Source organism: Hyperolius riggenbachi, chromosome 1 (assembly GCF_040937935.1).
Source record: "Hyperolius riggenbachi isolate aHypRig1 chromosome 1, aHypRig1.pri, whole genome shotgun sequence".
Lineage (NCBI taxonomy): Eukaryota > Metazoa > Chordata > Amphibia > Anura > Hyperoliidae > Hyperolius > Hyperolius riggenbachi.
Genome location: NC_090646.1, coordinates 470,943,579 through 470,970,117, shown reverse-complemented (window position 1 = coordinate 470,970,117; position 26,539 = coordinate 470,943,579). Strand labels below are relative to the sequence as shown.

At 44.4% G+C, this 26,539-nt stretch overlaps 1 protein-coding gene across 1 annotated transcript in view; it reads right to left on the bottom strand.

Moving 5' to 3' along the window:
- Positions 1-26,539, bottom strand: part of SEC14L2 (SEC14 like lipid binding 2) — a 69,864-nt gene that overhangs the window by 11,393 nt on the left and 31,932 nt on the right. The window contains exons 5-11 of the mRNA XM_068240531.1: positions 25,691-25,879; positions 23,890-23,985; positions 19,976-20,036; positions 14,170-14,253; positions 7,300-7,406; positions 5,888-6,027; positions 4,199-4,368 (exon numbers count right to left, since the gene is read on the bottom strand). Of these exons, the coding sequence (XP_068096632.1) occupies positions 4,199-4,368; positions 5,888-6,027; positions 7,300-7,406; positions 14,170-14,253; positions 19,976-20,036; positions 23,890-23,985; positions 25,691-25,879 (847 nt within the window). The remainder of the gene's footprint in view (positions 1-4,198; positions 4,369-5,887; positions 6,028-7,299; positions 7,407-14,169; positions 14,254-19,975; positions 20,037-23,889; positions 23,986-25,690; positions 25,880-26,539) is intronic.

Here is a 26,539-nt window from a genome sequence, read left to right as displayed (position 1 = left end):
TCCGAGTCCAGCCTAGCCAGTACTCATGACTCTTTGTTTAGTGAAACAGACACCAGAAAAATCTTGCCTGTCTCTGCAAACACTTCTGCAGAAATTACCTGTGTTAATAAAGTTCAACTCCTGTCTGATCCAGCAGATGCCAATAGATGCACTACATCAGTTTCCGAGTCCCAGCAATCCTGTCTAGTAAACTCAGAACCCCAGCATCTGAATTTTCCAATTTTACAAATGAATGGTGATTCAGATGCGCAAACATTGTGTCTTGATCTTCCTGTTTCTACACCTCGCTCTAGTTTCGTGAATAGCTCAGAGCATCTGCTATGTGAACCTGAAATCGCAGAATTATTACCTTGTTCAGAAAATGTTCCAATAAATTTGCCCTGTACCATGAATTGTGCAGTAGATCTCTCCAATGAAACTCAGGTCACAGAATCATTATGCTGTCCAGCAGGTGCTTCCATGGTTTTGCCCTGCAATATGGACTGTTCAGTGATCCTGTCCAGTGAAGCTGTGGTCGCAGAGTCTTATGCTTCACCCAGTATTTTGGATACTTTAAACCCTCTAGCAGAGGAGTCTGAGGCACTGCTTACCTCAGTTGGTGTTGCAGTAATATTCACTTGTCTAGCAGCTGTTTTGGAATTACAGTCTGCTCTAATAAAACTTGATGAATTTCTGCCTAGCAAAGCAGAAGCCATTGAAATATTGTCCTCGTCAGCAAGTGTGTCAGATACCTTGCCCTGTACACAGTCTGATTTAACCAATGTTGTTGAGTCCCTCTCCAGTGTTGTAACAGCCGAGGAACTCCAGCCCTGTCCTCTGAATGTTTCAGAAGTCTTGCCCTGTAACATGGATAATTCTGATTCTCTGGTCAAAATAATAGAAATCTCAGAATTTCAGTCCGGTCTGATGAGTGTTCCTGAAACCCAGCCCTGTATCCTGAAAGATTCTAGTTCTCTGGCCGCTGTGGCAGAGGTTCCAGAGTCCCCTTCCTGTCCAGGGAATTCCTCAGTTTTGCCTAGTCCAGTGGGGGCTGCTGCAATACTGACTTGTTCTGCAGCGCCTCATGAGCTCCAATCCAGTGTATTAAATGAGTCTCTGTCCAGTCCAGAGGTAGTTGTGGAGTCTCTATCTGGTTCAGTGCATACATCAGAAGATTTGTCCTGTTTTGTTGGTGCCCCTGAATCTGATTTGTTACTGACTTTGCTGGAATCAGCGACATCTAAGTCTGATCCAGCATTCTCGTGTAAAAGTCCAGTAGTTGCGAAGTTAAGTCATGATGATTTTTTTTGGCCAGTCCTGGTTTTGGTCCTGTCTTGGCTGACCCTGAGGCTCACAGTTCCTTGACATGCCCAGAGGTTTCTCTTGTGCCGGTGTGCCCAGATGTTCTTTGTGTGCCAGAATGCCCAAGTGTGTCTAAGGTGTTAGCGTGCTCTGATGCTTCCTTAGTGGGAACACGTTCTGATATTGCCAGTCTGCCTGCATGCCCAGAGATGGTTCTGGTCCCTGAAAGCCCTGATATTGATGTTTGTCCTTGTGGCCCTGAATCGGGAATTGCCCTAGGTTCCATAGGGGTTCTTGATGGTTCTCCATGTGAGCCTAAGGGGCATTCTGACCTATGGGGATCTCTTTGGAGCTTCAAGGTGTTCTGGGAGGTCTCTGAGAAAACTTGTCCTGGTGCCTTGGACTGGTTCAACAGTGGGTTTTGTGTTGGTAAAGACAGTACCGGTGGGCATTGCAAAGGCTTTGGCGTTTCTGAACGGTTCCTGGAAGGCGGTGGGTATCGCTCAGGGAGTTTCGGAGGGCTTTCTTCTGGAAATCATGGTTCTGATGGGTGTCACACTGGGGCTTGTAGTACTGATGGGCATGGTTCTGTAGGTTCTGGTTCTGATGGGTCCAGTCTTGTGGGGACTGATTCTGGAATTCGGTCTTGCCGGGCTGTCCCGGTCATCATGAATTATCAGTCAGACTGTTTTGTTGGGAATTTCAGTTTTGAAAAGCGTCTGGAATCCGCTTTTAGAGGCGGGGGTACTGTAATGATCGCTGCTGCAGCAGCTATTACTGGAAGTAGTAGTGCTGCAGCTCAGGCAGTTCTGATCTATTTCCATGCAAGCTGCATAGCTTTGTCTGTCTTTCCCTGCTGTCGGCTTGTGACTGATTGTCATTCACCTGTGTGGGAGTCTGCATGTCTGCTCCCATTGGATGACCTCAGTATAAAGATCTGCTTCCTGCAGGGTTTCCTTGGGTTTTCATAGCTTCAGTATAAGCCAGTTTTGCTGTCGCTTTAGCCCCCGATCGTGTTTCTTGTTATAAAGATCCTTTGCTGGTCTTTGCATCATATATTGGTTCATTGCCAATATATATGCATACCAGCACGTTTATTATTTTCCTTGTATTTGTGTTACGTTAATACATCAGTGTCGCTGATGTATACGTACACGAACTGTTTATATCCTGTGTGCAGTTAGTCAGCTTTCCAGCACGTTTTGGTAGGTTGCGCGTACCGTGACCACCCGTGCTGAGGTAGTTACCCTGCTCCTGGTTCTGTTTGTGGATTGCGTTCATCTCTGCGAAGAGATAACGAATCCTTCTGAATCCTGTTCTGTTACCGTTTGTGGATTGCGTTCATCTCTGCGAAGAGATAGTGAATCCTTCTGAGTCCTGTTCCCTGTATTACTCCATTCCTAGTCAGCGTTCCTGCTTATGTCATATATCGGTTCATTGCCGATATATACATATGTTAGTCAGACGTTACAAATAGTTTCATTGATAGCTGTAATTGTAATACGCTAGGAAAACATACTTATTGTATATTTATCTGTGTTACGTTCATCTATCTTAATCCTGCTATTTTCTGACTATCCTGTCCTGTCTTTGTGAGGCACGCCATCGCCGCATCGCATTGGCTGCCTCATTCCAGTCTGTCTGGTTTTGGACGCTTGCTGTCGCTAAGTAGCCGCTAGCTAGCAAGCGTTCATTCTGTCTACCTGTCCTGATCTCCTCAGTTCTGGTTTGTGCGCTCAGCGCTACTTTGCGCTGAGACGTTATAACGAAAGCATTGTTTGTGGCTGTCAGATCTGCACCGGCTCTGTGCGCCACAATCTCCTATTGGAGTCAGTCCTCCCCTCCACTATACTAGGGATAGCCTGTTTCCTGGTGCTAGTGTGTGTACCTCCTCCACGCCAGCTCATGCGTTGCATGCTGACTGTGGAGAATACACCACCAAGCCTTACAATGTTGCTGTCATTTACAGTAGGTAGTAGAAATCTGACAGAAGCAACAGGTTTTGGACTAGCCCATCTCTTCATAGGGGTTTCTCAGCAAGGCTTTTATTCTTTATAAAGATATTCCCTAAAAAAGGATTTAAACAATGATGCTGGCCAGCTTCCCTGCTCGCTACACAGTTTTTTGGCAGTTGGACAGAGCAACTGCCCTTCACTAAGTGCTTTTTTAAATAAATCACTGAGAATCCCCTGTGGAGAGATGGGCTAGTCCAAAACCTGTCACTTCAGTCAGATTTATACTACCTACTGTAAGTAACAGCAACATAGGAAAAAAGTAATTTATGGCTCATTTTACTTTGGAAAAAAACGTACTTCTTATTTGTATAGGTTTTAACATATTTTAAATTTTAACAAATTTCGCCATAGTGCCCCTTTAACTTTAGGTTTGCCTGAGGTAAAATAATTTCCTGAATACTACATGCCTTATCACCATGGTGATAACTAGAAACGTTATTAAAGACAGGAGATAACCTTAGTGAATTGAGGCCATTGTCATCTGAAACATGCTAGCCTTTTTATCTCATTTAGTTGTTATTCAATAAAACTGTTTGGATGTCACCTGTCGAAGTGTGCGGATACTACTTCTAAGCCCGCCTTTAGTCTACAATAGGAACATATGACTATGGTAGGGATTAGATTGTGAGCTACATTGAGGGAAAGTTATACTCTGTAACGTGCTGAAGAAGATGAAGAACACAGTAATAATAATATAAATGGAAATTGAATCCTATTCAAAAGGAAAATGTATTGTTTATTCAATGCAAATTTACCAGTTGACCTAGGCCAGCAATGTGTAGCTAACACCACACACAGGTACTCTAGATATTTGCTTATGTAGCTTATACTGACAAATAACCCTGATTTGTTTTGCAGACAAAAGCACCGCTATATACATCACAATTTTCTCTTTAACTTACATGTTCCAGCCTCAGGGCATGTCAGGCTTCCATCTTCTGGTACCATGTGGGCATTGTATCTTTGGTTTGGCACCACTTCAGTCATGTCTCCAGCCTTTTGTTTTTCTCCTGGCTTGGTCTTTCGGAAAACCCCAAAGCCAATATCAGAACCATCAGACTGGAACTGCCATCTATTTCATGTAATAAACATAAATAAATATAATAGAAAGCTTCTACAGTTATGTGGGTAAAGCCAACAACTGTTGACGCATAAAATACGCAGTTCTTGCTATACATAATCTGCTTTTAAAGTGCACCTGAGATGACATGTGACATGATGAGATAGACTTGTATATACAGTGACAAGCATACAGACACTTATGCGTGCTCTTTTTCTTTTTTCCCTGCCTGAAAGCGTTAATTTTCAGCCATGGAACTGACAGTTTTTCTCCATTCAAGTGTGAAGTAGCCTATTGATCAACATGAGCAAAACATGCATGAAAACACACATGTGACCGCTTCCTTATGTAACGTAACCCAAGGGCTAAAGCTCTTCTGCTCCATCCACATCCTCATTCTTCCCCTCTGATCTCTTATTTTGCTTCTAAAGCTGCCTCTAATGAGTTCTTGCCTTCAGGAATCTTTCATATCTAGCTAGTTTTCAGTTTTGTGTGACTGTAGTGTTGATGCTTCATGCACTAAGGGCTCTTTCACATTAGACAACGCGTGCAGGACCCGTTTCAGGTTGAATAGGCTACGGCGTGTCGTCAGGATGTTTTGCGGTGCGATGGTGAGTAGCGGCGGTAGTAATTAATTAACCTGACGGAAAACGCTGATTCCCGACGATAAAATGCTCCCGGGTGCATAGTACCGCAACGCATCGGAACGCAGCGTTGGGTGTGAAAGATAAAATTAAAGTCTATGGACTTTCATTTTACCTTGGTCAACGCAAAGTTTCGACTTTGTGTTGAAACGCTAAAAAGGGCTCTAGTGTGAAAGAGCCCAAAGGCCCATATGGCTATGCTCATTTACCTTTCATATGGAATGATCGATGGTGATTGCTATACAGACAAGCTGCTTGGCTAACAGCACCAGACAACAGCGCTAGTTCTGTGTTAGCTGTTTGATGATCCAGTACAGTAGATCTCTAAAGCTGAATACTCACCTAAAGATGGATTGGGGAACCTCACAGCAACGCTTCCCGACTATGTTCCCTAGTTCAATCACTCTACCCACGGGAACACGCAACGGCACATGACGGACGCGAACAGGAGGTCAAACAATCACACTACTTTGCACCGGAGTTGTCGGGGATCCTAAAGATCCGAGGGAAAGGTTGTCTTGACAGCTGTTATCGCAGCGTATCGCAAAACGTCATTCGTGTAATTGCGTGCATGTTCCCACGATGCAAGCATGCGGAAACAATCACTCGTCGCTCAAAAAAAAATTGTTGTTCATTGGAAAAATCGCATTGTGGGTACGGGCCTTTAGTGATGGCAAGGGACACCTGTACTGATGCTAGATTATTGCCTGTGATTCTCGGCTAAGGAGAATCCGCCATCTGTACATAGCATGAAGCAGGAATAAACTGATGCCACACCTTCGGTGCAGATAAGATTTCCCTAATGGGAGATTATGGCATAATTTATCTTTTCCACGGCATTCTTCCAAGTGGCAGTCCACGTAAATGGCAGTAAATTGATCACTAACCTGAGCACGCATCCTGGAAACAGAATCTCATACTCCATTTGCTGACTGGAGCCTCTGTTAATATTCACAGTATGCTCATATGCTGTCTGCACCTGATCTCTTACATAGTAGGACCTCGGAACATCACCTCCATAATTTATCTGTAAAACAGATGTCACATCAATGCACCACAGGAAACCAATATATCCAAATGAAACAGCTTTTACTTTGCTATTTATGTATTTTCAAACCTCACTTAATCCTGTGCTTATGTTTATTACTGGTAAGCGGTTAGCTCGTCTACACTGACTTTCATCAGCTGAATGGATGGGTATGATATTAAATGCCAGATGCAAGTTAAAATCACAGAAGTTGCAGAAACTAGGCAGTAGCTACAACGATGCGAAGGGGACAACTGTTCCTAGAATGTCTCCCTATATTACATCCGGCTCATCCTTGACCTCTCCTCGGTATTTGATGTAGTAGACCAGGGGTGTCAAACTCCATCATGTAAGGGGCAAAAATCTAAAACACAGTCTAAGTCACAGGCCAAATTTTTTATTACGGTATAACATTAATTGAACAGTCTCAAACTAAATGGTGTAACTATAGCAAACATGGGGGAGGGGGCAGCTCCTCCCCCCCCCCCCTTCTGCAGAGTAGTGCAGTGGAGCAGTTTAATATTTACCCGCACCAGTGCTGATTTGGAAGAAAAGGATCAAGATGAAATGTAGACCAAGGCAAGATACTAGCCTTCACTTCCTCATAGTCTTTTTGGTAAAGTGAGGTTAGGGGCTTTTATAGCCACACAAGGGGTTTGTTCCCAAGAGTGGTCCCCATGGTAATTTTCCTGAGGGTTCCCATGGGTTGTTGCTGCACCCCACGGTAAACTGGCAGTGACGGTGCAGAACGCTTCCGGTTGTGGGAGCACAATAAGTAAGTGCAGGGCCACGCATTCGTGACGAAGTGTGACCTGGCCAGAAGACCGGGTCACCCAGCAGGGGACAGGACCAGCCCGGTGGAGACAGCGAGGGAACCGAGGAGCCTCAAGGGGGCTTTAGGAAGCACCAGGTAAGTAAAAAACCGGAGAGTTATTTGGTCTCAGGTACACTATAAGTTACTGAACCCACAACCACCAACATTTTAAGGAGCAGGCTAAAAGCTGTGGAGCTATATAAAGACATTACTATAGTTTTATGCCTGATAAACACCATGCAATTTCCCATCAGATTGATGGGTCAAATCGATAATTTTCATCGGGACTGATCTGATTTCCGACTGATTTTGTATAGAAGTAATTGGAAAAATCGATCAGACCTAATAGAAATTATGGATTCGACTCGTTGATCAGATGGGAAATTGCATGGTGTGTACCAGGCATAAGGCTGTCCCAACACCGGTCAAAAATGCAATTAATTTAACTGGTCTCATACCTTAGATTTACATTTTGGATCACCATCAGGGTCTGTAAGAGTTCCTCCATAATACTTGGGCAGCTGATCTGCATCAATATACTTCTGAAGCACTTCCTTCCAGTTTTCTACAGATTTAAAGAAAACAAATTGTTGTCTGGCGGCTGATAACGACTGCCTCTGCTGAGAATCTAGCCCCAGTACATCAGTCCCTGATGCCTTAGCCAGACATCAGCCTGGTGGATCGACTTGGCCGAGCACTGGCCATGAACATTATTCTCACCACTGTGTGGCGCTGCTTGTGCGCTATTCTGTTTGCCTTCCGCATAGCAACAGAACACATCTATCTTTACATAGTTGCATACCGTAGGTATCATTGTTTGTATTTAATAAGAGTATTTGTTTCATTTAATGTATACATGTGCAGCCTACCTCTGGCAAATCCGAAAACGTATGTTGTGGATATGCTACTGCCCTATGCTGGCAGTCGCACAGATGGGATTATGTGTTTTTCATGATTGTGGATAGGAAGTCATACTGGTTGTTGTGCATAAATTCTACCACTGTGTGTGGTGAAGGTGACAGCGGTGGATTCTCCTATTTACTGTGACTTAAAGGGAACCTTAACTGAGAGGGATATGGATGTTTACTTTTAAACAATACCAGTTGCCTGGCAGTCCTGCTGAGCTCTTTGGCTGTAGTGGTGGTTGAATCAAGCATGCAGCTAATCCAGTCTGACTTCAGTCTGAGCACCTGATATCCATGGTTGTTGAGGGGCTGTGGCTAAAAGTATTAGAGACACAGGATCAGCAGAAGAGTCAGGCAACTGGTATTATTTTAAGAGAAAAAATCCACATCCTTCTCAGTTTAGGTTCCCTTTAAAGGAATTGTCAGGCAAAAAAAAAATGAGTTTCACTTGCCTGGGGCTTCTACCAGCCCCATGCAGCCATCCTGTGCCCTCGTAATCACTCACTGCTGCTCCAGTCCCCATCCACCAGCTTGTTTCGTTTTTGCCGACCTCGGGGTCGGCGGGCCGCATTGCGTAAATTTTTACGCATTCCCGCTGGTGCAGGAACATTAACACATACATTTTTACGCGTTCCTGGTTCTATGTAAAAATGTACGCGTTGAACCAGTAATGCGTAAAAAGGTACGCGTTGAACCAGTAACGCGTAAAAATGTATGGGCTCGATTCACAAAGCGGTGCTAACCCAGTTAGAGACTTTAGGCGTGATAACCATTGCACCACGCTGGTGAAAAGCCAGTTTAGGTGTGATAAGTTTAGGCGTGATAAGTTTAGGCATGATAAGTTTAGGCATGACAAGTTTAGATAAGTTTAGATCGCGCGCAAAGTTCCGCACGCAAAGCAGCGCCATTAAACTCTATGCGAAGTGCACCAGACACTTTGCTAGCGCAAAACTTTTGATTAGCTGTGCACCGCGGTGCTAACCCAGTTGGTGCTTAAACTTATCATATTCAATATTACTGCCGCGCTCTCAAGAAAAGCCGCTAAATACAATGATGCCCCTGATGAGTCCGGCGTGAGGACGAAACGCGTAGGGCGGAGCTTAGCGTCTGACGTGTCGCACATTCCCGGAATTGAGTAGACCGGCCGGTCACTGGTACGAGCGCGGGGAGACATCGGGATTGTTAGGCTGGAGGAAGGTGTTGAAGCGGGACGCCGCGGTCATTCCAATATCCTCACTACATAGCGGATGGGCACTGGAAAGAGAAATTGTATTATGCTGAAATTCACTCTGGACGCGTAAGTGCATTTCTGTTTGCGCCCAGAGGCAAGAAGTAACTGGTTTACACTATGTGTATTTTCTTTTCTGTGTTTTATTTGAGAATTTTATCGGAATAAAAGGACCTCAGGAGAGGTTAAGCTTTTTCGAATAAGAGTTGGAGAATTTGTTCGGAGGTTACAAACAAGCGCATTTTCCACCTATCTTTAGAGGTGGGCTCCATCTGGTGAGCAGATTGGTGTGTAGGGAGTGGGAGTATCACTGCATGGATTGCAATCACTGAGCACACGGAGGAATATAGTCGAATAAGTTTGAACATATGTGAACAGTATTACCCTATGTTGAGTCATTTTCCACAGGATTCAAAAGTACCTGGATGTGGAATTTAATTACTGCCTAAAATCCACCTGAAATTTAGGGTGGTCTCCATCTCGTGAGCATATAGAAAGAGGGGGTGCGGGACTGTAATTAAACAGGCAATAGCCCTCACAGACCACATAGGCACTTGTTAGGTGGTGTGTTGTACCCATTTATAATTTGAACGTTATTACCCTATGTGGAGCTTTTTTGTGCATTTTTCAGGAGCGAAAATACAGCAATAACATTGATCATTGAACTTTCTGCAGCAATTCCAAGTGTGGATATGTTCTCTTTGGCGAGATTCTGAGGATTTTTGTGAGACAAACTGCAGCTTTAATTCTGAGGACTTTTTGTAAGAACATTTTGCAGCTGTTTCTTTAATATCATTATATTTAGCGGCTTTTCTTGAAAGCGTGGCAGTAATATTGAATATTATTTAAACCTTGGAAGCCCTGCCGCGATCCCAGAAACTGCTGACAGATTGACATATAGTAGAAATTGTGGACTGTGGCGCAATATTTAGAAATTACTTAAACTTATCATGCCTAAACTTATCACACCTAAACTTATCATGCCTAAACTTATCACACCTAAACTGAGTTTAGGCATGATAAAGGGCTTTTCACCAGCGTGCTAACTGTTAGCACCGCTTTGTGAATCAGGCCCTATGTGTTAATGTTCCTGCACCAGTGGGAATGTGTAAAAATGTATGCAATGTGGCCCAAAAACGAAACTAGCTGGCGGCGGGGGACTGGAGCAGCAGTGAGTGACTACGACGGCACAGGATGGCTGCATGGGGCTAGTAGAAGCCCCAGGTAAGTGAAAGTCATTTTTTTTTTGCCTGACAATTCCTTTAACCGGACGTGAAGCTCACGTCCGGGCGGCTGCTCTGCTGCGCTTCGGCGCGCTCCCGCGCTGTCCCTCGGTAGCACTGGGATCAGTGAACGGGAACATGGTTCCCGATCACTGATCCGTGTCCCCAGCAGAAAAACCGAAGCGCTCTTACAAGAGGCTTCAGTCTTTCTGCACGTAACATTTTCCGCGTCATCCTTGTGCTTCCGCTTAGCGAGAAGCACAAGGAGAAAAAAAAATTCAAGGTGGCCATCTTGTGGCCAAATAGTAAAACTACATCTACATATTTTTTACATTACAACTTACACATATAATAACATTAAAAATTAACTATTTCCAACACCAAAATATTACCCAAATAACATTTTTAATGGAAAAAAAAAATTACAATAAAAAAAAAATAGTTACCTAAGGGTTTGAACTTTTTAAATATGCATGTGAAGGGGGTATACTACGAAAATGTTTTAAATTATAAGCTTGTAAATAGTGATGGACGCAAAACGGAAAAAATGCACCTTTATTTCCAAATAAAATATTGGCGCCATACATTGTGATAGGGACAAAATTTAAATGGTGTCATAACCGGGACAAACGGCAAATAAAATACATAGATTTTAATTATGGTAGCGTGGATTGTTTTAAAGCTATAATGGCCGAAAACTGAGAAATAATGCATTTTTTCCATATTAATCCTGTTAAAATGCATTTATAAAAAAATAATTCTTAGCAAAATGTACCACCCAAAGAAAGCCTAATTAGTGGCAGAAATACAAGATCTAGATCAATAAATTGTGATAAGTAGTGATAAAGTTATTAGCGAATGAATGGGAGGTAAAAATTGCTCTGATGCATAAGGTGAAAAATCCCCGCAGGCTGAAATGGTTAAGCAACAAATGTAAAATATTTATTCAGTGCACAAGCATTCACTCATCTCGATTCATCTGTACTGCCCTTGAGTGGTAGGAATTGTACAACTTGAGGATATTAGAAGGCACTATCAGGGAAATAACTAATAGAAACCAAAGTTATAACTTTAAAATCCTTTTATAGTGATAATAAGCATAATAAAATAATTATAATAAGAGTCCCTCTACCCATTAAAGTTTCACCATGAAAACAATTGCATGCCATTGATCCTTGCATTATCTATATATATAATAGACTAAGGCCACATACAGACATCAGACCATAGTCTTTGGAAAATGAAAGATCACAGACCAATCTTACCACCCTTCCTGTAGTATAAGAGCCATACTCTACACAGTCTTTTCTATGGAGCTGAACTCCACATCAGGAAAACATCTTGGCAAGATGCTGCACACACAGATGCTGTACAGACACAAAAGATCAGTATCTGCAAAAGATCTGTTCCTGCCAAAAATCCATTCCTGCAAATTGCAATGATAGTCTATGAGATCTGCAGATCATCATACACACATGATTTAACTGACATTCATCTGCAGATCAGATCCACCAGGATGGATTTTCAGATCTGCAGATCTGCAGATGAATGTCAGTTAAATCATGTGTGTATGATGATCTGCAGATCTCATAGACTATCATTGCAATTTGCAGGAATGGATTTTTGGCAGGAACAGATCTTTTGCAGATACTGATCTTTTGTGTCTGTACAGCATCTGTGTGTGCAGCATCTTGCCAAGATTTTTTCCTGATGTGGAGTTCAGCTCCATAGAAAAGACTGTGTAGAGTATGGCTCTTATACTACAGGAAGGGTGGTAAGATTGGTCTGTGATCTTTCATTTTCCAAAGACTATGGTCTGATGTCTGTATGTGGCCTAAGTGCCTCAACCTTCAAACAAGAAGAAGAAGTACTTTGCATGAGAAAATGTATGCGTGTTCAAACACCAAGTTTAAGGCCTCTTTTCCACGGACTGTTGAGCTGTGTGCTCAGCAAGCAGTTACCAGGCAGCAGTGAGCAGATACCAGGCAGCAACAAGCAGTTACCAGGCAGCAGCAAGCAGTTATCAGTCAGCAGTGAGCAGATACCAGGCAGCAACAAGCAGTTACCAGGCAGCAGCAAGCAGTTACCAGGCAGCAGTGAGCAGATACCAGGCAGCAGTGAGCAGTTACCAGGCAGCAGCAAGCAGTTACCAGGCAGCAGCAAGCAGTTACCAGGCAGCAGCAAGCAGTTACCAGGCAGCAGCAAGCAGTTACCAGGCAGCAGCAAGCAGTTACCAGGCAGCAGTGAGCAGTTGTGAGAGTTTGAGAGCCATTTCACTGCCTATTCACAGTCCATGGAAAAGAAGCCTTACCCTAGCAAGTCTGACATTGCAAATCTGGCCTAATTGGCTATTCATGAGGCAATGCTCATGCAAATGCATGCACAAACCAATACCACAAAGCAGTCACCCTGCTACATGCTACATTAGCACTATCCGGCTTAGTGCACACCAGAGCGGTTCGGCAGCGTTTTGCGATCCACTTGCGGCTGCAGATACGCTTGGGTAATGTATTTCAATGGGCTGGTGCACACCAGAGCGGGAGGCGTTTTGCTGAAACGCATACTCCCGAGGTGAGGCATTTTTTGGATTGCGGAGGCGTTTCTGCCTCCAATGTAAAGTATAGGAAAAACGCAAACCGCTCTGAAAAACGGCAGTTCAGAGCGGTTTTGCAGGCGTTTTTGTTACAGAAGCTGTTCAGTAACAGCTTTACTGTATCAATATATGAAATCTACTACACCAAAAACGCTTTACAAAACCACAAAATGCTAGGTGAAATGCTACAGAAAAATAAGAAAAAGCGTTTCAAAATCTGCTAGCATTTTGCGGATCTGCTAGCAGTTTTTGGTGTGCTCCAGGCCTCCAGGAGCGCCACGGGGAGGATTCCCAATGCCCCCTTTTTATACAACTGGGGGGACCGCAGGGTCCCAGGCTCTCTCACTGCCTGGAAACCACAGCGGCACCCCGGAGGGGGAGGCTGGGTGGCGTGGACGACCCCCCCCCCCAAGTGTGGCCAGCGCCGGGGAGAGCCGTCCGCACCCACCTCCCAATATTAAAACAGGCACTTACCTTAACGTCCATTGCGTTCTGCTACATGCGCATTAATTTGGGGGCACCACATGAGAAAGGAGAGAAGCATGGGTCACCCCGAGCTTTAGAGCTCAGGGCTGGCTCACATACAGCACTCCAGAGGGGGGGGGGGGGAGGACAGGCGCACTCACTCCAGGGTTCACACCACCGGAGCAAGCCATCCACCACCTGCCTCCAAAGGATACAAACTGCACAAAATGCTTTCCATGAGAAAATTAATGGGTATGTAGCAGAACCCAATGGACGTTAAGGTAAGTGGCTGTTTTTAATATTAGGAGGTGGGTGCGGACGGCTCTCCCCAGCGCTGGCCACGCTTGAGGGGGGGGGGGGGGGGCGGCTGCGCCACCCAGCCTCCCACTCCGGGGTGCCGCTGTTGTTCCCAGGCAGCGAGAGAGCACTTTGCAGTATTGTTTTTTTGACCCTGCATAGTTTGGCATGCAAAAGCAAATGCATATTTGCATGAGCATTGCCTCATGAATAGCCAATTAGGCCGGATTTGCAAAGCCAGACTTGCTAGGGTTAAACTTGGTGTTTGAGCACGCATACATTTTCTCATGGAAAGCCTACTTCTTCTTGCTTCAAGGTTGAGGCACGTACTCTATTAGACAGATAGATGCGGCGTATGCTACGACGCGGGTTGGCTAGTTTTAAGATAATAATAAACAGTGCAGCATGCCCATTCATTTCTAATCAATCTCTATTATATAATAAAATTTGCCTGCACATTATGTTTTTCCATGTAATGCCCAATCACGTATTGCATTTTCTGTCTGAAAAAAATTATTGAGCAGGACAGGAAGGCACACAGCAGTCGCTTGGGTGTGAGGTTAGGTTATGTACACATTCTTTACATCAGTCAGTTACCAATAACAAAAGATCCATACCTCCTACCACTAAGATCTTCCTCCGTGTGTCTTCACTCAGGAAATGTTTAACAAGGTTATAAGCCACTGGGAAAAGCTTTGGAGCTAAAGTAAAAAACAAACAAAAAATACCTCTGAATGACTAATGGTTTTTGGTGGAAATATAAATGAAAAATAGGCAATTTCAGTACTTTTTTGTTAACAGAATACCGTAGAGTCCTGGTAAACCAGGATTCAACCAACCAGCACTTATGGGGCCATGGGGACGTGCCTGACTCTCACTAATGTAGAGCATAGTGCAGTGTAAACCACTTACCAGAGCTTTGGGGCCCTAGTCTTCACTTCTTACAGCTGCTGGCAGCTCTGCTGCATCCTCTGTAGGCTTCTGATGTGTCACCTGATCCCCATCCGGTCATGCGCACGTATTGGGAGCCATAATGAGGATGCAGCAGAACAGGCGGCAGAGTAGTAAGAAGTGAAGAAGACAGAGACTAGAGCTCTGGTATGTGTCTTCCACTGCATGCTGCTCTGCTTTAGTGCATAATATCCATCATCAGGTAATCCACACCTGTGCCAGATAATCCAGATACTACTGTATACTAATTATACATTATCTACTCAAATTAAAAAAAATTTTTTATACAACATCTGAAATCAAACTAAACCCTGCCATACATGAGTCACTTTTCTGTTTGATTTAACAGTCTCTTTTATACTTTAAATGAACTGACTGCAAATCCACTCTTTATTTTTTAATGTTGTTGCTTTTCTGTTTGGCAATCTAAAGAATGAGTCTGTGTTTGATGAATGTCAAGAGAACAGTACTTGTTTATCTGCACTTTGCCAAGTGTAAAGTTTAATGGAAGGGTGATTGTGGCGTGAGGATATTTTCAGGGGTTGTGCATGGACCCTAGTTCCACTGAAAGGAGCTCTGAATGCATTAAAGGGCACTACAGCGAAAAACTGTAAAATTTAAAATATGTGCAAACATATATAAATAAGAAGTACATTTTTTCCAGAGTAAAATGAGCCATGAATTACTTTTCTCCTATGTTGCTGTTACTTACAGTAGGTAGTAGAAATCTGACATAAGTGATAGGTTTTGGACTAGTCCATCTCTTCATTGGGGATTCTCAGCAATAAAGATACAGTGGGTTGCAAAAGTATTCGGCCCCCTTAAAGTTTTTCACATTTTGTCATATTACTGCCACAAACATGAATCAATTTTATTGGAATTCCACATGAAAGACCAACACAAAGTGGTGTACACATGAGAAGTGGTACGGAAATCATACATGATTCCAAACATTTTTTACAAATAAATAATTGCAAAGTGGTGTGTGCATAATTATTCGGCCCCCTTTGATCTGAGTGCAGTCAGTTGCCTATAGACATTGCCTGATGAGTGCTAATGACTAAATAGAGTGCACCTGTGTGTAATCTAATGTCAGTACAAATACAGCTGCTCTGTGAGGGCCTCAGAGGTTGTCTAAGAGAATATTGGGAGCAACAACACTGAGAAGTCCAAAGAATACACAAGACAGGTCAGGGATCAAGTTATTGAGAAATTTAAAGCAGGCTCAGGCTACAAAAAGATTTCCAAAGCCTTGAACATCCCACAGAGCACTGTTCAAGCGATCATTCGGAAATGGAAGGAGTATAGCACAACTGTAAACCTACCAAGACAAGGCTGTCCACCTAAACTCACAGGCCGAACAAGGAGAGTGCTGATCAGAAATGCAGTCAAGAGGCCCATGGTGACTCTGGACGAGCTGCAGAGATCTACAGCTCAGGTGGGAGACTCTGTCCATAGGACAACTATTAGTCATGCACTGTACAAAGTTGGCCTTTATGGAAGAGTGGCAAGAAGAAAGGCATTGTTAACAGAAAGCATAAGAAGTCCCGTTTGCAGTTTGCCACAAGCCATGTGGGGGACACAGCAACCACGTGGAAGAAGGTGCTCTGGTCAGATGAGACCAAAGTGGAACTTTTTGGCCAAAATGCAAAAGGCTATGTGTGGCGGAAAACTAACACTGCACATCACTCTGAACACACCATCCCCACTGTCAAATATGGTGGTGGCAGCATCATGCTCGGGGGTTGCATCTCTTCAGCAGGGACAGGGAAGCTGGTCAGAGTTGATGGGAAGATGGATGGAGCCAAATACAGGGCAAACTTGGAAGAAAACCTCTTGGAGACTGCAAAAGACTTGAGACTGGGGCGGAGGTTCACCTTCCAGCAGGACAATGACCCTAAACGTAAAGCCAGGGCAACAATGGAATGGTTGAAAACAAAACATTTCCATGTGTTAGAATGGCCCAGTCAATGTCCAGATCTAAATCCAATCGAAAATCTGTGACAAGATCTGAAAACTGCTGTTCACAAACGCTGTCCATCTAATTTGACTGAGCTGGAGCTGTTTTGCAAAGAAGAATGGGCAAGGATTTCAGTCTCTAGATGTGCAAAGCTGGTAGAGACATATCCTAAAAGACTGGCAGCTGTAATTGCAGCAAAAGGTGGTTCTACAAAGTATTGACTCAGGGGGCCGAATAATTACGCACACCCCTCTTTGTAGTTATTTATTTGTAAAAAAATTTTGGAATGATGTATGATTTTCGATCCACTTCTCACATGTACACCACTTTGTATTGGTCTTTCACGTCGAATTCCAATAAAATTGATTCATGTGTGGCAGTAATGTGACAAAATGTGGAAAACTTCAAGGGGGCCGAATACTTTTGCAACCCACTGTATTCCCCAAAAAGGATTTAAAGAGAGTCTAAAGCGAGAATAAATCTCGCTTCAGACCTCATAGTCAGCAGGGACATGTGTGCCCCCGCTAAAACGACGCTATCCCGCAGCTAAACGGGGGTCCCTTACCTCCCGAAATCCTCTCTGAACAGCGCATCCCCTCTTCCGCATAGAGGCAGGGCTAACCGCCGCAGCCCTGCCTCTTGCGCGTCTGTCAGCGCGTATCTCCGCCTCTCCCCCGCCCCTCTCAGTCTTCCTTCGCTAAAAGGGAGAGGTGGCGATGCACCGCTGATAGACGGCGCTGAGAGGCAGGGCTGCAGCCGTTAGCCCTGCCTGAAGAGCAGCAAAATCTACGACCAAGTTGGTCGTTGATTTTGCAGGGGGGGGGGGTTGGGGGGTCAGGGACCCTCGTTTAGCCGCGGGATAGCAGCGTTTTAGCAGGGGCACACATGCCCCTGCTGAATATAAGCACTGAAGCGAGATTTATTCTCGCTTCAGTGTCTCTTTAAACAATGATGCTGGCCAGCTTCCCTGCTCCCTACACAGTTTTTTTGGCAGTCGGACAGAGCAACTTCCATTCAATAAGTGCATTTGAAAATAAATATATCCCTGAGAATCCCCTATAAAGAGATGGACTAGTCCAAAACCTGTCACTTCTGTCAGATTTCTACTACCTACTGTAAGTGACAGCAACATAGGAGAAAAGTAATGTATGGCTCATTTTACTCTGGAAAAAATGTACTTCTTATTTGTCTATGTTTGCACATATTTTAAATTTTACAGTTTTTCGCTGTAGTGATCCTTTAATATACCAAGACATTTTGGACTATTTCCTGCTCCCAACTTTGTGAGGACAGGACAGATTGGGGATGGCCCCTTAAAGGAAAACTTCAGCCTAAACAAACATTCTGTCATTAAGTTACATTAGTTATGTTAATTAAAATAGATAGGTAATATAATCTCTTACCCACCCTGTTTTAACCTTCTTGGCAGTTCTCTAATTCTGCCAAATAGGCAGAAATACATTTTTTTTATTTTTTTGTTTTGTTTCATGTAAAGCTACCAGAGTGGTAGCTACATGAAACACTAGAGGGTGCATGTGTCCCTCTAGTGCGATCGTCGCCGGCATCAATAGCAAACAGGGGAATGCGTATATAACGCGTTCCCCTGTTTGGCTTTTCCTGTCGCCATGGCGACGAACGGAATGACGTCAAGGACGTCAGCCAACGTCCTTGACGTCAGACGCCTCCGATCCAGCCCATAGCGCTACCTGGAAGTCATTGGTCCGGGCAGCGCAGGGCTCTGGCAGGGGCGTGCGGACGATTGCCGCTAGCTGCGCGTACAGCACTTTGAATGAGGCGAATCGCCCCACCAGGGGCTGAGATATCCTCTGCGGCGGCTTACCCCGAGCTCAGCTCGGGGTTACCGCTAAGAGGGTTAAAAGAACAGGCAAATATTTGTGATTTCATGGGGGCAGCCATCTTTAAGGTTGAAAGGAGGTGACAGGGAGCATAAGACACAGTTCCAACTTTTCTGTGTCCTGATCACCCCTCCCAGATGCGTGCGCTAGGCTTCAAATCTCAAATTAAAAAAAAAAAAAAAAAAAAATTTGCACCAAAACAGTAGAACATCAACAACAACAGTAAACAACATCAGAAATCCCATCATGCTTTGCACAGCATCAGGGGAAAAATGCCCGGGCAGTTTTCTTCTGTGCAGCTAAAACGAGGCGTGGGTAAAAAAAACAAAGTTCTGATGCTGTGAAACTGTTAAAGAAACTCCAAGCCTTTTCAGTGCTGCTAAGTAGATTTTTTAAAGGTTCACTTTAATGTTCCAACATAACTGCGCACCAGGACACAAATTAAGACTCATAATGACACTGATGAGCCAGTTTGGTGTGAAGGAACTTGATTGGCCTGTACAGAGCCCTGACATCAACCCGATAGAGCACTTTTGTGAAGAATTAGATCCTGCTCCACTGACAGTTCACAGCCTGAATTGTAACAGATTTAACTAAATTGTAGTAAATACACCATTTTTCATGACTACATTTTTATGAAATTACTGTACATTTCAAAAATTGTCCCTTAATGGAAAACTGAGATAAAATATAGAAAAGCATTTATACTTACATCGCCATCCTCCATGGCCACTCCGTTGTCCCGCATGCAGCTCTGGTGAATTCCCCAGTTTCATTCCACTGTGTATGTGGGGTCCTGGCCGTGTGTGCCCCGCTATCGTGCTTCCATGGCTAAGAGTGTTCTGTGCATGCGCAGTACACCAAGACCGTAATTGCACAGGACACTCCCGACCGCGGCGAGTGCAATTGGGGGTCACAAGCATCTGGCACCATGCATGTGCAGTGGAGTGGGACTGAGGGCGACTGAAGAATTTACTGGAGCTGAGTGCGGGACAACACAGCGTCCTAGGAAAATGCCAATGAAACCCACAACCTATAGTGGGCTGGAGGAATCCCCAGGTAAGTATAAATGGTCGTCTTTATTTTACCTCGGGTACACTTTAAAGCAAACTAAGCACCTGTAATTTTGTTTTGTTTTTAAATGAGACTCTCCACAGGGGAGGTTTTGTAATAGTGTGCCGGAACAATGAGAATGTGGCACTGTGCGCGTTCTGTGGAGAAGATGGTTACCTCCGATAATGGTCGGGGGGCCACAGGAGCAGCTTCACTGTAGATAAGTAATGCTGCTCACCTCAAACCCCCCCCCCCCCGACCACCACCACCAACTATTCCCTATTAGGTACCTCCTTTATGGGAAGGTTCATTTAAAAAAATGAAACTACAGGTGCTCAATTCACTTAAACTAGGACTTTAAGCATTCCATCTTACAATTAATAAAAACCTCACTGCCTAGTTCAAGCAATGATACACATCCATAAATGTGTTGTATGAATGATCAGACTTTGCTGGGTCCCTGTTCTTAAAGCGGATATCCAGCCTGAAAACTGCACCTATTTGCAGTAATAATTCTAAGGATTCATTTTTGCCACTGTAGGTCAGAGAAATATATATTTTTCCTCCTTTATTTTGATTTGTAAAAGGTCCTATGGTCCTTACCTTTAATTACAAAGAGCCTCTTTAAAGCTTCTGGGTAGTTATCTTCAAACATACTTAGCACCTGAAATGTAATTTACAGATAACATACCAGTTAATGCCAAGCTATCTAAGCTTACTTATCAGATCAAGCTACATACAGGCATAAAGTTGAAACAAAAGTTTAGCTTTATAAAATGTTTGGGATACCTGAGACCCTACAGTGGCCCATATGCAATTCACTTTTTCACCTGAGTTATCTCCTAGACCTAGGTGATATTTTTAAATTTGTCGATAAAATGCTTTTTAAGCCACCAGAAAGCAAGAAAATGCTCAAAATAATTTTGATATCACTTTTTCATTTACATTTGGGTACTTTTTTTAATTGAAAACTGCTGGAAAGTTATTTTTAATAGAAGGTGACAAATTATCTACTAGGTGAAAACTCAGGTTAAAAAGTGAATTGCATATGGGCCAGTGACTTAATACTTAATATCACCTGTTTGCACGGCTGCTGTACTCAAGACTATGTGTGAGCTACGCTGCTTGTAATCAAAAGCAGGGCTGTGGAGTCGGTACAAAAATCATCCGATTCCAACTCCGACTCCTCAGTTTCTGAAACCATGACTCCGACTCAAACTCTGACTCCGGGTACCCAAAATTGCTCAGACTCCGACTCCTCGACTCCGACTCCTTAGTCTAATACTTAACAGGGCTGTGGATTTTGTACAAAAATCATGCAACTCCAACTCCCGACTCCGACTATCAGTTTCTGAAACCACGACTCCGACTTCAACTCAGACTGCCCAAAATTGCCCCGACTCCGACTCTGACTCCCCAGCCCTGATCAAAAGTACAACTTGCTGGCTGTGGCATGGGGGGTTAACTTACCCATGTCGCCGCCTATAGACAATATGCTCCATGTTGCATGAACTCGTGTTCCACGTCACTCCCATGCTTCCAGGTGTGAAGGAGAAAGTATGGAAGTGACATGGAATGCGAGAGTACGCGACCTGGAGCACATCGACTATAGGTGGAGACATGGGTAAATTAACCCCCCCCCTCTGCTTTGGGCAGCAAGATGTACTTGTAATTTCGATTACTCAACTATAAAGGTGGCCACCAATGATCCAATTTCTAGCGGAAAATCGTTTGAGCGTTCAGATAATTCTAATAGGAAGAAAAATCCTTCACTACCAGCGAACCAATCTTTGATTCCTATCTATCACAACCAACAAGAAAATCCAAATTTTGGTTAGACCAAAATTTATTCGGACGATTATTTGTAAATCGTTTGTAATCAATTGTGCCCATCAATGGAGATTATTTACAACCAATCCAATCAGAATTTCTGATCGTTTTAACGATTTTTTGCTAGAAATTGGACCATTAATGGTCACTTTAAACCTTATTCAACTCTGCTCAAGTGTTGTATCTCAGAACATTGCTGCTTAGCTACTAAGTGCAACTTTTATATGGATAGAATCAGAGGTTAAAGTAAATCTGAGATGGGAACGTAATAAAAAATATACATACCTGGGGCTTCCTCCAGCCAACTGCGCATGTGATGCCGGCTGAGTGCACTCCCCTGTCTCGTTCCCATCACCGCAAGCATCCTGTACCCGCGCAGAACTACTGTGCAGGCGCAGAATGCTCCCGACGACAGGAGCGAGACAGTGGAGCGCGCTCAGCTGGACGACTTTCGGGGCCAGCTGCAGACAAACTGGGGAGGGGGCTGGAGGAAGCCCCAGGTATGTATTTTTTTAATTCTCCTTCTCAGGTACACTTTAAAGCTACAGTTAGGTCCATAAATATTTGGGAGAGAAAACTTTTTTCACAAACGGTGATGTACAAATGGACACATTTAATTTGAAACAAATTGAGAAATTAAATAACTGGAAATAAAATGTTCATTTCTAATACTTGGTTGAACACCCTTTGCTGGCAATAACAGCCTGAAGTCTTGAACTCATGGTCATCACCAGATGCTGAGATTCCTCCTTATGATTGCTCTGCCAGCCATTTACTGCAGCGGCTTTCAGTTGCTGTTTGTTTGTGGGCCTTTCTGACCCACAAACGGGAGTGGCACTCAAGACCCATCAGTATCCATCAATGCCTGTCTAGTGGAATTACAAAATTGGATGAACACCAGCTGGATGAGGCTGAACTCTGACAAAACAGAGGTGTTGGTGGTAGGCAGGCCACACATGATGTATAAAGTCCACAACTCTCCCCACTTCAAACAAGCAAGTGGAGGAGATACCGTACAGTATAAAGACTCTGTGCGAAACCTTGGGGTGATCCTGGATGGAAAGCTAACACTCAGACAGCACGTATCAGCTGTCATCAAGTCTTCCTTCTTCCATCTGAGAAATATAATGAAAATCAAACACCTTATCCCAGCTAAAGATCTACCTGCCCTGGTTCATGCATTTGTATCCTCCCGCCTGGACTACTGCAGTGCCCTGTTCGTCGGATCCCTAGCTAAGGTTCTGCGCCCCTTACAACTAGTTCAGAATGCAGCAGCCAGACTCCTAACCAATACGTTCTGCAGCTCACACATCACCCCAGTACTGCAAACTCTTCACGGGTTGCCAGTAAAATAGAGAATCCATTTTAAGATCTGCCTGCTGACATTCAAGGCTCTAAACCACATGGGGCCCAAATACATAGCGGATCTATTGGAACCTTATGCCCCCTCCACACCCTCCACTCTGCAAGATGAAGCTGGCTATTCCCAGGCTATGCTTAACATTTGGTACTCGGGCCTTTTCCTATGCAGCACCGACTCTATGGAACTCCCTTCCACAGTCAGTGCGAGAGGCTCCTTCTCTGGACAGCTTTAAGAAAAGACTAAAAACCCACCTCTTTTCCCAAGCCTTTGAGACTGTGTAGCGCAGGTCACCGTGCTTTGAGTCCACAGGGAGAAAACACTATAAAAATATTATTGTTCCTGTCCAAAGTTCATTCTTCAACAAGTGAAATCATGCTTAACTGGGTTAAGATCAGGTGACTGACTTGGCCGTTCAAGATTTTTCCAATTCTTTGCTATAATAAACTCCTGGGTTGCTTTGGCTGTATGTTTTGTGTCATTGTCCATCTGTATCATGAAACACCGTACAATCAATTTGACTGCATTTAGCTGGATTTGAGCAGACAGTATGTCTCTGAACACCTTAGAATTCATTTGGCTGCTTCTGTTCTGCATTACATCATCAATAAACACTACTGGTTCAATGCCACTGGCAGCCATGCACACCCCAGCCATCACACTGCCTCCACCGTGTTTTACAGATAATGTGGTATGCTTCGGATAATGAGCTGTTCCACGCCTTCTCCATTTTTTTTTCTTGCCATCATTCTGATAGAAGTTAATCTTGATTTCATCTGTTCAAATAGTGTTTTTCGAGAGCTGTTCTGGCTTTTTTTAATGTTCTTTAGCAAAGTCCAATCTAGCTTTTCTATTCTTGAGGCTTATGAGTGGCTTGCACCTTGCAGTGCACCCTCTGTATTTACTTTCATGCAGTCTTCTCTTTATAGTAGACTTCACTATCAATACGCCTACCCCCACAAGAGTGTTCTTCACTTGGTTGGCTGTTGTGAAGGGATTTCTCTTTACCATGGAAATGATACTGCAGTCATCCACCGTTGTTGTCTTCCGTGGATGTTCAGGTCTTTTTGCATTGCGGAGTTCACCAGTGCAATCTGTAGCAATTGCTTGAATGGTTTTTTTTCCGTTTTCGCAGCTTGAGCATGGTTTCTTTCACCTGTAAGGAGAGCTCTTTTGACCGCATGTTGAATGTTCACATCATTATTTTCCACATGCAAGAACCACACACCTCAAATCTACTCCAGGACTTTTATCTGCTTAATTGATAATGATATAATGACTTGCTCATTTTACATTTCGTAGAAACATTATTGGGATTTCCTCTTACCTCTCCATACAAATCCACTCCTGGCTTCCACAGATGTTTCAGTCCCAAGCCTTCCACATCATAGATCATCACAACTTCTTCAACTCTTTTACCCGACTACAAAAAAATACAGAAAAAAAAATCTTTGAGCTTTAGCTACATGCAGCTTTCCAGCTACCCTGTGAAATGAAGGCAATGGTACTAAGCAGTAAATACAACAGCAACATAACATGCAGGTTTTGGTTTCCCCTGTAAAAGTTGCACCTGCCTTTGGTTCTCCAATGTCAAGCATGTCTTCACCGAACAATACCACTGACCAATTACATTTATTGTGTGCCAGTAGACAGAACATGTTTTTGCTGACTTCATCTTATCAGTTGCAACCTGAAACTTTGACTTAACAGAAGGGACAAGCTAGTGGAGTGGGTTAGTAACCTTTCTTTGATACTCTAGATCAGATGTTTTTGTGGCTACACTGGTTATGGGTGTGACGATCCTGATGGCCACACTTGTTTTATGACCCTTGTATGATGGACCCCCAGGCTGTGAGGGTCACCAAGGGGAGGCAAGGAAATGGTTGTGAACATGAAGAGCGCCCCATCAAAGTTTTGCTGGGGCCCCATGATTTGAAGTTACACCTCTGTGACCAGGTAATGATTTACCACGTCTCACACACTGTGCCTATATCTCTATATAGCTAAAGTCTCAGAAGCCTACACAGGCAGTGATGGGCGCTAACTAGGTAGTGGGTTTTTTTATGTAGTAAAGTAGAGGTTTGTGACTCTAGTATCAGGATTAATGAGCTCCACTCTTAGGGCCCTTTTACACTTAATCAGTTGCTCTCAGTTAAAACGGAAAGAAAACTGATTTTCAAATGGCACCTTTCACACTTACGCGTTTTAACTAAAATCTTCTTCCCAATGCACTGCTATGGAAAAAACGCATACCAACGCACACTAATGCATACCAACTGATTAAGTGCAAACGGGGCCTTAGTGCTCGATTCCCAAAATCCTGATAACTGATATCACAGCAGTAATCATGCAATCTGCCGCACGCGTAAAGGATTACCCCACGTGATAGACGAAAGTTTGCACACGATCACGCGCGTAATAGCGCGCAAACATTCGTTTATCACGCGGAGTAATCCTTTACACGTGCAAACCACCGTGCGGCAGATCGCGTGATAACTGCTGTGATAGCAGTTATCACGATTTTGTGAATCGAGCCCTTAGTGTCCTGGAGTGAAGGAAATGGGGACAATGTCTGCTCTTAAAGAGAACCCGAGGTGGCCTTGTATTACGTAAGTGGGGCACAGAGGCTGGTTGGGCACACTAACACCAGCCTCTGTTGCCCCATCGTGTGTGTCAAAGACCCCCCTGCTCGCCGCTATACCCCCGCAGAGCTGGCGACACGCAGCGTGTCGCCAGCACAATGTTTACTCTAGCGCTGTCTGTCAGCGCCGCTCCGCCGCCTCCTCCGCATCGCCGCTACCCGCCCTCGTCCCTTCCCTCCCGCTGATTGGAGGGAAGGGACGAGGGCGGGTAGCGGCGATGCGGAGGAGGCGTGGGAGCGGCGCTGACAGACAGCGATAGAGTAAACATTGTGCTGGCGACGCGCTGCGTGTCGCCAGCACTGCGGGGAGTTTAGCGGCGAGCAGGGGGGTCTTTGACACACACGATGGGGCAACAGAGGCTGGTGTTAGTGTGCCCAACCAGCCTCTGTGCCCCACTTACGTAATACAAGGCCACCTCGGGTTCTCTTTAAACAGAAAACCCCATTACTCTTGAGAACACTTTATTGTATGATTTTGGGTGGTCACCTTCTCACTCTCTGCACGGCATTCCACATGCATGCGCTCACAGTCCCTCATTTTTGTCTTTATGAGATCTTGTTTGGAGGCAGAAAACAGCAGTCCTTTGGGGTCCAGAGGCCCGATGACATCATACCAAACAGGGGAGCCTTCTCGGTCGTAGCCACACAATCCCCCTGACAAATATTTCTGGACTACCTGAAAAAATTAAAGTTAGAAAGAAAGTGAGAATTTATATAATGCAGGAAATGTCATTTTATGGTTCAGGAGAGAGTACAGAACCGCCATCCTCTGTTAATTTACAGATATTAAGATAAACTGTAGTAAGAGAAACATGGAGGCTGCCGCCTTAAATCACTTTTAAAAAAACATCTGCTGCCTGGCTTTCACGCTGATCTCTTGCTTCAGCAGTGTCTGAGTCACTCACCCAAAAGCATGTAACTAGCAGAGTCAAACCTGGCCAACACTTTAATGGCCCATACTCACGAGGGACTTTTGTCGCCTCAACACGCGGCGCGCGCGTGTTGAGGCGACAGGTCGCCCGTGAGTATGGGCCGTCGCACGCGCGCGCACCCCGAACTGTCGCCCGCCGCTCTTGTCGCCATGCGATTGAAAGTTTCAATCGCATGGCAACAGTCGCCACCGCACCTCCGCAACTGTCGCTAGTCCGCGTGAGTACGCGGACTAGCGACAGCAACCTCCATAGAGGTGAATGAAGCTTCCGGCCGGGGGAGGAGGAACGTCGGCGACAGCTTCCGTGTCGCCACTGGTCCCTGGAGAGAAGGTGTCGCCGGCCTGTCGCTAGCACACTCACGTGTGCTGGCGACAGGCCACTTCTGCAGCCCGTGAGTACGGGCC